The sequence below is a fragment of the Spermophilus citellus genome, assembly GCF_964194105.1.
Source record: "Spermophilus citellus genome assembly, chromosome: 16".
Lineage (NCBI taxonomy): Eukaryota > Metazoa > Chordata > Mammalia > Rodentia > Sciuridae > Spermophilus > Spermophilus citellus.
The window spans coordinates 82,194,323-82,209,699 of NC_138196.1; the positions used below are offsets into that span (position 1 = coordinate 82,194,323).

At 47.9% G+C, this 15,377-nt stretch overlaps 1 protein-coding gene across 1 annotated transcript; it reads left to right on the plus strand.

Moving 5' to 3' along the window:
* Nucleotides 1–243: 243 nt before the first annotated feature.
* Nucleotides 244–982, plus strand: LOC308635205 (beta-defensin 103A-like; the record flags this gene model as incomplete). Its single annotated transcript, XM_081269498.1, has 2 exons — nt 244–301; nt 837–982. The coding sequence occupies 2 exons, from the start codon at nt 244–246 to the stop codon at nt 980–982; spliced, it is 204 nt and encodes a 67-aa protein (XP_081125624.1).
* Nucleotides 983–15,377: the final 14,395 nt, after the last annotated feature.

The following is a 15,377-nucleotide window of genomic DNA, read 5'->3' on the forward strand; positions in this document are numbered from 1 at the left end:
ATGACCAGGCCCCTGAGCCTGGAGGACAGCAGCTGTCCCCATGTCCATAGCTAGCTTATCAGGCTGCTACCAGCTCCTGGGTGAGTGGGTGTGTCCTGTGCAGAGAGAGATGACACATCGGGAAGTACGTCACCTTGTCATCACTGTGACATTACAAGAATTGCAGCCATGGCTTACCTCTTTATAAACGTGAACCCGTGCACCTTTCAGTCCAGCCTCAGCCTGCTGCGAAGCCGGTCAGCCATGCGGATCCTGTACCTGCTGGGCGTGTTGCTCCTCTTGTTCCTGATGCCAGTTCCAGGTAAGTCAGGTGGGAAAGAGGGGCTGAGAGGACCAGTGTCGGCACGTCCAGGCCTCTCCATTCTCCAACATTCCCTGGGTGGGACCAGGGGAATTGTCTTTGGCAGCTGACCAGTCAGGGCCAGCCTCACAGCAGGCTCCTGCTCCTGCTCCCTCTGCTAATAGCACCTCTTCACCCGCCTCCTGGTGGGAGGACTAGTAAGGAGATGTGGGAAAGTGCTATTCAATTTCAGCCTCAGACGAATCCTGGGCTGGTTCTGTGAGCAGAAGCAGAGGCTTCTGGTTCACTAAGCTTAGTGGTCAGAGGGGGTCGGCCCAGGACACTGCACCCACAGAGATCTGCAGTTTCCCCCCAGGGGACATTGACTACTGCCTGCTGGGCTCCTCCTTCCCTTTACTCTTAATTTTATAGCCAAGCGGGGAAGGCAATAGAACCCTGGAAGGCAGCGAGTGAGTGACTGAGGAACTCCTGAAGCCTGGAATTTGTCCCAGGATCCCTCCTAGAGCCCCCTATACCTTCTATTTTTCCTTTGCAGGTCACAGCGGGATCATCAGCGCAGTACAGAGGTACTATTGCAGAATACGGGGCGGCCGGTGCGCCATGCTGGGCTGCCTCCCCAAGGAGGAGCAGATAGGCCGCTGCTCTCTCCGGGGTCGGAAATGCTGCCGCAAAAAGAAATAGGGATCAGACGTGAGGAGAATGTTGGGGCGATCCCTCCTTCAAGTTTATAAAGCTAAAACCAAATTAAAATTTTTTTCAAAAATCTAGAAGCTTGATTTTTTTTTAACACTCTGGTTTTGTGGAAGTTGTTACCAAGCAGGCAACTGAGAGAGGCTAATGACTCACCTTCCACTAAATACATCAGCTTCTGCACCGTGTTTGTCTTTAGTGGGTTTTGGACCTCAGCAACACTGTAGTCTTTCTGGAACATTCCTTTGCTCCCTCATCCTCCATACCCCTGGGCTTTACCGTCCTTCTTCCCAGGACTTCATCTCTCTGAAGCTACCTCTAAAACCTTAATGCATCCCTCAGGCACCAATCCAAATCCTTCCAGAAAGTTCTCCTCAGAGACGGGGACCCTGACCCCCCTTCAGTACACCCTTTGCTTTCCTGCTGCCCAGGCCTCTGAGCTGTTGGCCTCAGAACCGGCATCAGCTCGCTGCTCCCACCTGTCTCCAAACGCTAGCGCCTCCGTGTCTATCTCCTCCCGCCTGCTGCACCCGGGCTCTGACGTGAGTGCTGCCTCTGAAGGTTGCTCGGTGTCTGCCCCTGTCCATTTGAACACTGTGGGTCCCCACACGGGTGGTAGGATGCGAAGTCCAGACCTTCCTGGACTGTTGGTAAAGCGCCCTGAGCGTGGGGGCTGCCCGGCCAGCACTGGCTGGACCAACGTCCATTCATGAGCTTTGGATGTTCCACTGTTTAAGGATCCAGCATCTGGAGTGGTGGTCTGTCCTCCCTGACCCCAGTCCCCCAGGCTAAGCACTATGGTGGAACAGCAAGACTACTGAGCTCTCAGGGATAGGGGAATGAAGACCCCTGAAGTAGCCCACCCCCCACCCACCGTCCATCCAGGAAGCATTGCTGAGTGTCCTCCAACAGTCCACAAGAAGGGGCCAGACAGAAGGTGAGGACAGGCACCATCCAGTGGGGGACGTGACTGCAGACAGAGGGAAGCAAGAGGAGCTTACGACTGCCCGGCCTGCTACTGGGCAGGGCCTGCAAGTGCCAGGAGGGGGCCTCACCCTGCCCAGCAGTGCAACCGGGAGGAGACTGAGGTCATAACTATGGGCACAAGACCCCTTCTGCAGAGCAGAACTCCCTCCCAGGTGCTGTTGGAGAAGGGGGTTTCAGTCAGCCACAGGAAAGCAGAAACACCCAAGGTTTTAGATGAAGTCCAGGCACACACAGGGCTGGAGGCACACACAGGGCTGGAGGCGCACACAGGCTCCCACCAGCACCGGCCTCCAGTCTCCCCTGAGCAATGCCATCAGCTGCGTGGAGCTCTCCAGGGAGCCTCCGCAGCTGCTCTAACCCAGAGCTTCTAGAGATGAAAATAAACATCTGAATTAAAATATACTGAGCTGGACGAATAGTGTGTGACAGTAAGGATCAGAAAGCCAGCATCTATTTTAGCACAAACAAATGAGAAAGTGTGCTTGAGTGAGAGTGAAAGGAGAGACTGGGAAAACCTTAACAGTGGGCTGAGTGCAAACCTCACCAGCCCAGCATTGGGCTGTGCTTGGAGTCAGAGGAAGCCAGAGGAGGAGACGGGAAACAATGGCCTGCTGTGGTCCAGGTCTGGTGAGACTGTGACCCACAAAGGGAGGACTCAAAGAAATACGAGCAGAATGAACAAAGAAAGCCACACCAAGCACATCAGAATGGGGGTATTTTAAATGTGACAAAAAGAACATCTTACAAACAGCTCGAGAAGACACATTGCTCAGAGAGAGGATCAAGCACGCTTCCCACCAGGGTCCACAGGAGCCGTGTGCGGCCCCAGTTCCACACCAGCAGGAGCGCTCCACAAACCAAAGCAAAGACCACACTATCTCAGCTACACCCAAAAGACACAGGAATCCCTCCTGGGAAGTCCTGCACCAGGAAATGCAGGTGTGGAGGAGAGTCTCTGCAAGATGGAAGGAGCAGGCTGCCCACATTCCAGACACCTCAGGAAGGGAGAGACTGCAGCAGGTGAGAAACAAGAGCCAAAGGCACGCTGTCTGTCAGGAAGAATAGGCCACCATGACACCCATTGTGCTGTGTAATTAGTAGGCACTAATAAAGACCCACTTTGTACATCAAATACAAGGACAAAGTTAGGTTAAAGCAGAAAAGATAGAACCAGACATATAAGAACATTAATCTAAAGAAAACATTGGTTAATTGACTAATCTTGGTTTAATTGGTTAATTGGTTAATCTATTGGTTAATTGATTACAGATCAGAGCAGACTTTAGAACAAGCAGTGTATTACCAGGGATAATGAGGGTATTTTTCTAAAGATAAAATGGTTAAATCACAAGGAAAAAAAAAGCAAATAATCAGTACACATCTAATAGAATCTAATAGAAATTGTTAAGAAAAAATTGTGGAAATGAGAGAATAAATAAACAAATTAAGAATTGCAACAGGATATTTCAACATTTTTTTTTCATTGTAATAGATGGAAAAACAGAATAACAGTAGAGAAGCCTCGAATGACAGTGTCACCCAGTGTGACCTTTGTGAAATTTATAGGACACTCTACTCACTAACAGTAGAATGCATTAAAAGTCACTCAGTACGGCCCACGCTGAGCCAGGAAACAAGTCTCAAAAAGCAGAACAGTTTAAAACCATATAAAATATGGTGTCTGGACACAGTGGAACCTACAAAGCTATTGATAACAGAAAGATATCTGGAAAAGGTCCCAAATATTTGGAAATTAATCAACTTACTTCTAAATATTCAAGAAGGAATCACAAGAGAAATTAGGAAACATTTTGCACTGACCGAAAAGGAAAGCAGGACACTCCAAGGTCCGTGGGAGAGCAGCTGAGGTGCTGCTTAGAGGGAGTTTCATGGCATTAAGTGATTTTAGGTAGAAAGGAGAGAAACTCCCTAGCTGACACTCTTAAGTTTCCTCTAAGAAAGGAGATGTTAAAACACAAAGCAAATAGAGGCAGGTGGGAAGAAAATGGGAGCGCAAAAGAGAATTTTTAATGAAAATGAAGGTTATTCTTTGAGATGATGAATAAAAATTTTATAACTCTCATCAGGTTCATTAAGAGGAAAAAATAATTACAAAATCCTTGGTGGCGTGCGTATACCTTGGGTGCTCATGAAGCTTGCACATAGCTTGGGGCAAACAGGAAAATGGGAATGGCTGACATGACATACAAAGAGCTGCCACCAGGTGGCAGTACCTCACACCGTTGTTCCTGGCCTTCAGGAGGCCTGTCATGCTCTCAGTCCGTCAGCTCAGGAGGCTGGAGAGGATGACAGCAAGACCAGGGGAGGCTGGTGTCCAGCAGGCAGCTGTCACTCTAGCCGAGGGGCTGTGGGAGAAGGAAGGGGCGAAGCGGTCAGGACGCCAGGGCGATTTCATTAATGTGCACCAGGCACATCCTTAGGAGGACTTGGAAGAATGGCGGCTTTCAGTTCTGATCCCACCTCGGAGGCTTAGCAGTTAGGTGACCACGGGCCTTCACCTTTCCAGATCCCAGGACTGTCATCTGTAAAGCTGAGCCATGCCTACCTGGCAGGTGCACGGAGGAGGGATGAATGGCATATTGTGTCTGAATGTGGCCATAAGAGCTATAGAACTGTCAAAGCTCCGAGCAAAATGAAAATGCACAAAAGAAAGTGATGTTAGAGGAAGATGTAAAGCGTTTTCCTTCAAAAATGTAATTTGCAGAATGAAATAGGACTCCCATTATAGAGGAACGATAACAGAAACTGAAAATTGAAAAGCATATTTTGATGTCGTAATTTTAGTACAACAAATACTACTTTATATTAATAAAGTAGTATCTTGATTGATAATATAATTTTCCTGGCTGGTTTTCCTGAAAACCCATTTATTAGGTCATCAGCATTTTTACTTTGAGCAACGTTGTTGTTATTATTATTTTTTATTTTGAGAAGAATCTGTTAATGCAACTGTGCTGGAGTAAAGAGGATCTGACAGCTGTAACAATGTTGAGATGAAGCTATTTTGAAACATAAATCTAGACCAACCAGTCATCGAGGTGAGAGACTTCGCTTTTGAAAGCCTGCCAACTGGAATGGAGCTGCACTCCCTCCTGGGGCCCTGAGTCCCTCTGCCTGGGAGGAACAGCCTCAGCGCCCGCTTCAGTTTAGGGAAGAGCTTTGGGGGTGCAGCACTTATCTCTCCTTTAAGGAGCAAGACACAACTGTACTTCTCAGCCCAGGCTGGATGGTTACCATTGCACACCCAGCCTGGCTTCTTCTTGAGCTTAGATAAGCAATCAGTTAGACTCCACCTAAACTCGACACTTCCCCAGGCCCCATAGTCACTCCATCTCTGGTTTTTGGTGAGGGAGCCATGTTTGTGCTGGCCTGTGGTCTTACAGGCCAAGGCCAGGGAGTGATCCTGCCTTTGAGAGTGCCTTGCCGAGCTGGGGTCTCTACAAATGAGCTTCATCACCAAGGGAGCAGCATAGCCACAAAGGAGGCATCTGACACCAGGTGCTGTCAGTCACAGGAACCCCTGGGGGGAACACAGCACCCTCTGGTGCAGCTGTACTGGGGACCCTGAAGGGTACTCTTCCCCAGGGACACAGGGTGATGTGTCTCTCAATGGTCTCCCTACTTCAGATCAACTTTTTCTCCTTCCCGAGTAGGTCTTCACAATTGCACAGAGATCTAGGCAGGACAGAAAGCAAGCAGACAAAATGCTACTGGTGGTTCTCTGGGGTTGGGACACAAGTGGGAAATCACACTTTTGTACTGGTGGACTTTTAAATGACAGTGAGTTATGTTTGTAATAATTGCAAGCATATGACTCACTAGAAAAGAGTAAATAGGATTAATGCCAAACACGAAAAAGATGGCAGCCACTAATTTACTCAACCTCAGAGCCCAGTGAAGCCCCTTCCTAAGTATTATGACATTCTATAAGACTGCCGCTCAAAAAAGAAAGAAAAATACAGAGAGAGAGAGAGAGAGAGAGAGAGAGAGAGAGAGAGAGAGAGAGAACAATCTAACTCAATGTGTGACTCTACAAAACCCCTAGGGGAAATGCAAATAATGATTAGATACTAAATGAGATTAGGAGTTATTCTCTCACATGTGTAAATGCTATAGGGATTCAGGTGAGAATTTTCCCTTGTTCTTAAGAAGTGCATGCTGAGAGAATCAGGTGCTGCACCATGATGTGTTATGAGTTGGATCTTAATTAAGTGTCCCCCAGACGTCATGTGCTTGGTCCCCAGCCTGACGCACTGTTATGAGGTGGTGGAACTTTTAGGAGCTGGGGTCTAGCAGAAGTCAGGTCATTGGAGCCATGACCTTGAAGGAGATATTAGGACCTGCCCCTCCCCTCTGCTTCTCAGATACCATGAAGTGAGCTTTGTAGTACCAAGGGCTTCCTGCCATGACGTTCCACCTCAAGACAGGCCCCCAAACGATGGAGCCATCAACCACAGACCAAAGCCTCTGAAAGTGTGAGTCAAATAAACCTTTCTTCCTTTTGAGTCTCTCACATATTTTTTCACAGTGACAGAAAGCTGACTAACACATGATGTTTGCCTCTTGTCATCAAAAAACTAAGAGACATCTAATATATATATATGGATATATTGGGAGGGTACCAGGGATTGACTTGGGGTCACTTGACCACTGCGTCACATCCCCAGCCCTATTTTGTATTATATTTAGAGACAGGGTCTCACTGAGTTGCTTAGTGCCTCATTATTGCTGAAGCTGTCTTTGAACTCGTGATCCTCACCCTCCTGAGCCACTGGGATTACAGGTGTGCGCCACTGCTCTCAGCTCATCAAACATTTTAAAAAAAATAAACAATTCAGGCTAAGCGTATACAAGTTTCTAATGTTTTTTCATTTGGTGTTTTCTGTACGCTTCCTTAGCCTGGAAGAAATACTCTGAGTGTTGAGTGAGTGACATGCTTCTCTACACAGTCCAGAGGAGGGGCGTGCTGTTGTGGTGACCACAGCCTGAGTATTGATGGGACCTCCTTCACGGCTTCACCAGGGTCCCAACCAGGCCTCCGTGTCACATGATCGGGAAGTCATCCCTTCTTGCCAACACAGCATTGTCACCAGCATCCTCTCAAAACACCTCGAATTAGGGAATAAGACAGAGGTGACGAGAGGCTGGGACAGGGACGGGGAGGGGAAGAGAGAGAGGTCGAACAGCAGGGACAAAATACAGATAGGACAAGTGAGTCCTGGTGTCCTGTTCCCAGGAGGGTCGCTGGAGAAGACAACAACAGAAAGTGGGTAGACTTCACACTCCACACTTCAAAACAACTCGAAGACGTTCCCAACGCAGAGAGATGATCAATGTTTGGATGGATGTGCCAACCGTCCTGCATTGACCATTGCATGGATTGAAATGTCACCCTGGACCAGGGAGAGCCCAGACACAATGCTGTCCTCCCAGTCTGCCTCTGTGGAGTGAAACACACACCCACCTGAGTCAGTGCCCATCTTCCCGGGTGGATGGGGACTTTCAGGAGATGTCTCATGTGGATCTCACTGTCCTGTGATGACCTGGGACCATGGGGCTCCCTTGTCTCTTCCTGAAGCCCCGACACCCTCCTGCCCACCCCTGGGAACTCTGGGGTCAGCACACTCTATTCCATTTCATCATAGGACCTGACCATGCCCAGGGATGGATAGAAAGAGGTGGAATTCGTTCCCACTGTGGCCTCAGACTGTCCACAGACTATCAGGGAATAGAAAGTGGGTAGACGTCACACTCCATGGGGCAGGCAGGGGACCTCTAGGGCTCAAGCCCATCTGTGCCCTGTGAGGCAGGCCCAGCTCCTGACCCCCTCCATCCAGGGACCTAAACGAGTAGGACAATTCCCTGGGGTTTCCCACATCCTGATTTGCATCAGGACAACTGGGTGTGCCTTATTTCCTAAGGGGTATTCCTCTGACACACCAGGAAAGATGTTTTAATCCCGGCAATTACTAGGACCAGAGCCAGTAACAAATTATATAATTTCCAGGAACTGGGAGCCCGGACCTTTATAAGGCCAAGCGCTGGGCGCTCTCAGCAGCGTCTGCTGTGGGTCCACCAGCCTTGCCATGAAGATCCGGTTCCTCCTCCTCGCGTTCCTCTTGGTGTTCCTGCTGCCTCCTCCAGGTGAGATGGGCCACGGGGAAGGGGAGGGGACACAGAGAAGGCAGGAAGTCTCTCTCCTTCCCCGTCCTCCACCCCGTCCCTTCTGTCTTTCTTCCTCTCTCCCTCCTTCTGCCCGTTTCTGCCCCTCCTCCTTCTCTTTCTCCTTCTCTTACTCTCTCTCTCCTTCTTCTTCCCTCTTGATTCTCTATCTCCTCTCCTCCCTTCCTCCACCTTCCTCTCCTTTCCTCTCATCTCTCTCTTTTCTAAGCACATTTTTTTGGCCAAGTGGCTTGTATGAATTACTTAGAGAATCAAGACCATTTCCTACAACTGGAAAGGCGTTTAAAAACCACAGGGTTCCACTCACAGCCATTTCCAAGCAGCTCTGCGGCTGGTAAATCCAGACCCTTCGTTGATCCTCGAGCTAGCGCTGCTGAGACCAGGGAGACCTCCCTAAGGCCACTAGTTGTTTTTTTTTAATCAAATTCAGATATCTTGCTTTTACCCAAAGAAGGAAGCAGAGGACACCATTTTATAAATCTTTACATGAAAGAGGTTTTTGGTACCTAGATAATCCCAGAAATTAATTCTGTGGGCTTGTGGTTTAGGAACCTCCTGGGCCCTGGTCTTTTCAGACAGGAGGCCCCAGAGGACATGCCCTTCGACATACAGGGCTGCCCTGGCCCAGTGCAGGTGCAGCTCTTGGAAGCAGCTCTCTAAACTGTGTGCCCAACATTTATTTTTTTCTTGATATTGTGAAAATAGAATAAAAAAGAATGAACGGGGAAGAGAGGCGGGTGGAGAGGAGGAACAGACAGAAGAAAATGAGGCAAGATCTGAGTCAACAAATCCGATAGAAATGATGTTGAAAAAGTCCTCATTTTATGAATCCCGTTTGTGAGTTCTGGGTTACAGTGGAACAAGGGGATTCTGAGAGAGCAGGGTCAAAGCTGTATTCTGTCTTGGAATAGATCAGGAAGGATGGAAGGAAGGAAGAAGGATGAGAGTAAGACCAGGTTTTAGATCTTAGAATCAAGGACACAGGTTTATTTTTACTGTTTTGTTTTCAACTGTCAGTTACTTCGGCGTCAAGTTCTCATTGAACAAGGTCTACTCTCTGAGCTGCATCTTTTTCTCCCTTCAGTTCAGATACTTAATAAGTTAACTGACGTGGAAAACAAAGGTTGAAAATGGGGACTGCCTGCCTTACCTGAGCCTAACACGACTGGCCTGTGTGGAAGCAGATGGAGTCTCTCTGAGGCTGAGGCTGCAAACTGTGGTGTGCCCACTGGGCCCAGGTCTTCCGGCCGTGCCTGCCTGACCCCATCTGGGGCCCCCCAGCAGGCTCCGCAGGTCAGAGCCTCAACATTCCAGCTGGAGGAACAGAACAGGACAGAGAGTCTTGGTGGAGACTCAAACAGCCTGGAGTCAAGTGGTGTGACCCTGAGGAAGAACCGGGCGGGAAGGAAGCCTGCCGGACTCGCCTGCTGATGGGCGTGGGCCCCTGTCCTTCAACACAGGGCCTCAGTGCTGACACTCCTTTGCCCTTTGTTTTCTTTCAGTTTTTCCTAAATATATCAGCAATCCTGTCAGCTGCCTCAGGAATGGAGGATTGTGTAGGGCTGCCTGCCCTAGACGTCTGAAGAAGATCGGCACCTGCGGCACTTCAGGGCCCAAATGCTGTCGGGCAAAGTGAGGAGGCCCAGAGACCACAGCAACAGAAGTGGACCAGACCTCTTCCAACCCCAGCCACGTTAAAGCATGTGCTCAGAACCTGGCGACCCGTAGTCATGTCCTGGGGACACGCTGTTAACCTCTGCATACTGACCATCAGGACAGTGCAGGGGGCTTCTGGGTCTTTCCAGGGACCCCTGAGTGCATCTGTCTCCATGATACCCCCATCTTCCCCAGTGACTCTGCGTGCTTTGCTCTTCCTGCCCCTTCCCCTTGCATGCCCTGACCTACTATGTAAAGAGCCCGATCCCTCTGTCCCCACTCAAACCTGCTGGCTCTGGAAGCCAGAGCAGCACCCTTGCACCTCTGCTCTCCGCTCCCTGCCCTTGGGTCCTGCTTTTGCTCAGCTGGGCCTGGTGCACCTATTTCTCTCAGGCCAACAGGTCTCTGTGGTGTGGACTTTGTCCTGTCCTTTTATGCACTGGTCATTGAGGGGAGGCCTTGCTGCATAAGTGATTATGAACAGAAGGGCGCAGTTGAGTTGGACAGTGTTTCCTGCCGTGTAGATGGAGGGTGATAAGGTCAAGAAGTGGGAAAGCAGGTTCTCACCAGAGACACAGGAAATGACATCAGTAAAACAGGGGACAGAAGAAGAGGGAGCCAAGGTCCAAAGAAGAGACCAAGACAGGGCAGCAGCCAGACACTGCTGAGCCTGACACCCTTGCCCAGGGTAGGTCCTCGCTGGTGGATCCTGTGGGTGCCCCTCTGTTTCTCCACCTGAACTCTCCCCTGAATGTGCTCCTACTTCTGGGTGAATGCAGCTCGATTCCAAAATAATACCTACAGTCTCAGGATTGAAAAAAGAAATGACACCTTGTTACAGTAAAATCATTTTTATCAGGATAGGTACATCTGATAACAGGTGAGATGAGACAGACACTGCCGTGGGTAGAAACTTAAATACCAAAAAAAAAAAAAAAATCCACACTCAAGACAAATTATGATGAAATGTTTTTTACAAAACTAAAATCAGTGCTCCAAATCCATGATTAACACAATACCCAAATATCAAACCAGGACAGGATCTACCTTCAGTTTCACTCTGCAAACCCACTCACCTCACTTTGATCCCAGGCCAGCCACGTCCCATCTTGAATCATTTACTTTTGATAACTTATGACATTTTTATTTATAATCAATGTTTTGTTTCCCTGGCTTTCAAAAGTACGTATTTTTGACCACAGAGATGAGATGAAGTTTAATATAGTACATAAAGCAATCACTTTTGTGTTCTAGGGAATGGAAACTCCTCTTTTGAGAAAACACTTTACTGGCTATTTTTTCTTGTAAGGTGGGACCCCTGAGTGCAGTGTAAGACGAGATGAAATTAAAAAGCTGAATAGCTCTACATTTCCAAAAATGAAAGGACTCTGATTCCATTTAGAATCAGGGCTGAGGGAGGCTTGGGCCATGAAGATTAAAAATGAAAGTAGTAATTTGGGTTCCAAAGGAATGAGCGTGAGGTGACATGAGGGCAGGACATGGCCTTCGAGGTGGACAACAGAGGCCGGCTGGCTGAAGCCTCTTCTCCAATCTTAACATTTCTGTGCAATAACTACCTATAAAATGCTTGCAAAATCTTCTCTCACTCAACAGTTTGTGGTTGTGAAATCTTGGAAACAACCAGAGATCCTCAGTCGTGCGTGGGGTAAAGGAAGGAGAGCAGCGGCCAGGGAGTGAGGGGACCCAGCCACGGAAGGCTCTGGAGGGAGGAGAGCAGGAAGGAGTGTGGATGAAATAGAGTGGACCCAAGTACGGAGGGGAAATCCCGAGGAGCACTTGGATATCCGCCTTCATGTATGAAGAGTGGGAGCTGGGGGTGGGGGGATTTAGATATGGAAACAGGAGAACCTTAGGGTTTGGAGCAACTGCTGGCTGCTTTCTAAAAGTGCCATCATGTATGCCTTCCCCTAACTCTAAAGCCATTACGCCATGGACTGAAAGAAGAAAATCACACCCACCCCATTGTGCTTAAGTGTCATGAGGAAGGAAAAAAAGAAGATAATTCATTGTTTTTATGAAGTTCATCTGGCTACTCATACCAAATCATCACTTGATCTTTGCTCCAGTTGTCTAAAAACCAAATGTGCAGACTGATTAGGCGAGGTACCACAGCCCTTGGATGTGCTTTGCTCGACTCATCTGTCACTGTGATCAAGAACAGTTTTAAGGAGTAAAGGTTTGTTTGGTGGCTTGCTGTTTCCATAGACAGCCCATTTCATTCCTCTGGGCCTGATACAAAGCAGAACATCATGGTGGAAGGGTGTGGTGGAGGAAAGTGGCTCAGAACTTGGCACCAGGAAGCAGAGGCTACTCAGCTCAACAAGGACAGAGGCACAGCCCCAGGGACCCACCTCCTCCAGCCACACCCCACCTGCCTACAATCACCACCCAGGTAATCCCTATCAGAGGATTAATGCGCTGATTGGGTTAAGGCGCTAACAACCCAATCATTTCACTCTCAACTTTCTTGCATTGTCTCACACATGAATGTTTGGAGGACACCTCACGTCCAACCCACAGCAGTGTGTAACCTGGTTGTGGTGTACACAGGGGTTTTTTTTGATGATACTGATTGCTACTTTGGTGGGTTTTAGAGTATCTCAGCCAGCCTCCTCCTCAGGACCTACAGCTGTTCACTCTGTCTCCAACCTTCCTCCTTTCATGACACCCTCACAGGTATTTTATGCTATTTTCTCTATATTCTAATATTTTCTCTCTCTGTAAATTTGGTGTGGAGATTTTTCCATCCAATTTGATGTACTCCAAGTCTTAGATCCTCTCTTTGGCTGTAGCCCAGGTGCTGTTAAGTCTGACTATTGTGATATTCAGTTCAGCTGTTATCTTTTAAGTTCTTGAATCATCATTTATCATTTTAAAATCAGAAAGGAAAATCAGCAGAGATGGAGATTTCCAGCCATTCTGCAGACCCCCAGCTCTCCTAGGACTACATCTCACTCTGACTCCCGTCCTTGAATAAGGGGGCAGCGTTGCTTTAAAGAGGGTGGGTGAAGCCCTGGATGAGAGGAAGATAATGACAAGCCACTAAAGAAATCGAAAGACTGATTATGTAACTACGGGGCAACTGGGGTGGGGGTGATGACATCACAGGAACTTTAAAAAGAGACCTGTGATGGAACTTTAAACAGATTCTTCTTAGGCTTCCTCTCCCAGATGAACAACTAGGATATAAATATGTCTTTGTTTTATTAATACTAAATCATTTGGATTGACAGATTTAATAAATAAAAACACAGGACACCCAGTTAAATGTGAATTTCAGATAAACGGCCGCTAACGTTGTGTGATACACCTCATACAATAGTTGGTACTGAATCAAGTTGCTTGGTGTATCTGAAACTGACATGGGACTAGGCCTCCTGTACTTCATCTGATGACGATATAAATCACCAAGATTTCTCCTTAAAGACAGTTTTTTGGCCAAAGTATCTATTTATCATACAGCTGAGCTGGATTTTACGAGGTGTGGTAATGACTGCCCAAGATGGCCACCACCAATCCACGGGGCCTGGGAACGTGTCCCACGAGGCCAGGGAAAGGTCAGGAAGCAGAGGGAACCAAACCTGCTTTCAAAGGGGAGATCTTCTTGGATTATCTGGGTGGGCCCAACGGGACACAGGGATGACTAAAGATGGAAAAGGGAGCGGGGCCATCAGAGTAAGTCGTGGCTGCAAGGAGGACCCACTGGCCGCAGCCGGCTCTGAAGAGGGACGCTGCACCCTAAGGAATGGGGGTACCTCTGGAGCTTGAGAAGGCACAAGGCCAACCAAAACTGGGATCTTACAGTGTCCAGGAGAGGGCCTCCACATCTCCGTTTGGGGGGTTTTCATCCCCCAAACTGCAGTACAACGAGTTTGTGTTGTCTCCGACACCTACACTGAATTCATGGCAGTCAGTTACCGCGGCTACAAGAAGCACTAGTTACCTCGGCAACAGAAGCACTAGTGCCTGGAAACATGAGTTTCTCCTGGGTGTGGTGGCACATGCCTGTCATCCCAGCAACTCAGGAGACTGAGAGAAGAGGATATCAAGTTGGAGGCCAGCCTCAGCAACTTAGCAAGGCCCTCAGCAAAATAAGGAGACTCTGTCTAAAAATAAAAAGACTGGGGATATAGTTCAGTGGTAGAGCACTCTTGGGTTCAATCCCCAGGACCATACCTCCCCCCCCCCCCAGAAAAAAATACCAAAAAAAAAACACCCACTAGTTTCAAATCACGTGCTGAACAAAAAAATCATTTGCACAAAAGATCTAAACCAACATTTGTTTAACGGAGAAAAAAAACTTGTACAAAATTTTATCTTTGTTTTCATAGAAACCTCCAAGGCTCAAGTTTTCCTCCTGCATGGGCTCCCAGAGCTCAGTGTTATATGAAGGACCCATTTATTTCATTTGTGATTTGGGATTTGTCATGAACAGGTCTGGACTTGGGTGGAGGTAGAGGGCAGGTGATTTCACATCTCCCCAAGATCTCACCCCAAAAGCAATTACCCAGGAAATGTGACAGAGAATAAATCTCTGTAGCACTGTGGTTTCCTTATGAATCGTCAGTGATTCCTTGTTAACCCATCACATACCCCCAGAGGGCTATCCTAGCAGTAGCACACCCAGATGCTGCCTCACCAACAATGAATTGTCCTCAATACCTTCAAATGCCACCGGGTCCTGGACATGAATGGTCAGAACCCCCAAGAACCCCAGGTCATAATGCACATTCCTAGAGTCCATATCTACACGGAAAGTGTCAGACACTCTGAAACGGTGGCTAGCCATTTGGTTATTTTATCCCAACCTTTTCTTTCTCTGAAGATAAGAAATGAGATACGATCCTAATTCACAATATAATTCACACTCTGTTTCACAAGTCTTACTTTCATAAGATGCTGGATTTAAGAATTTTAATATTATATGAAAATCCAAGTGCCAGGGGGTCATTTAACTGTGGGAGGTAACTCTCTTAGGAACAAAAATTAACCCACTCTGTGCCATCCAAACTCCAAGTATGTGCATGGACACTCTTGGTCTGACCAAGTCCTGATTCCTGTCCAGGTTGTACTGACGTGAACAGAATTTGGGCTTCATTCTATATCATTCTGTTTCCCGTCACTTGGGAGAACAGGAACTAGCATAAAAAAAATCTACCACTGAAATAAAATCCAGGCTACATGTCATAAGATTGCTACCAGACACAGAAACTAAAACAGCAGCCCTCTCACTCCATATCTACTTCCAGAATAATCTTTTTTTGGCAGCTCCTAACACCCCAAAGGAAGTAGGCACGTGGTTTCTGAGGCCTGTGTCCTTAAGAGGCTCAGTGACGTGCCATGTTCCAGAAGCAATGATGCTATGCTTTCATTATTGTGTCACTGGGACAGAATTGAAAAAGACAGCTGGTCCCCGTAACCATGCTCCTTCAATCTGTGTGAATTACAATAAGGGCCCCTTGCTCTTGCTCCTGAGCTCCTCCTGGTGTGCCAGCCTTGGTGACGAGGGTTCTTTATC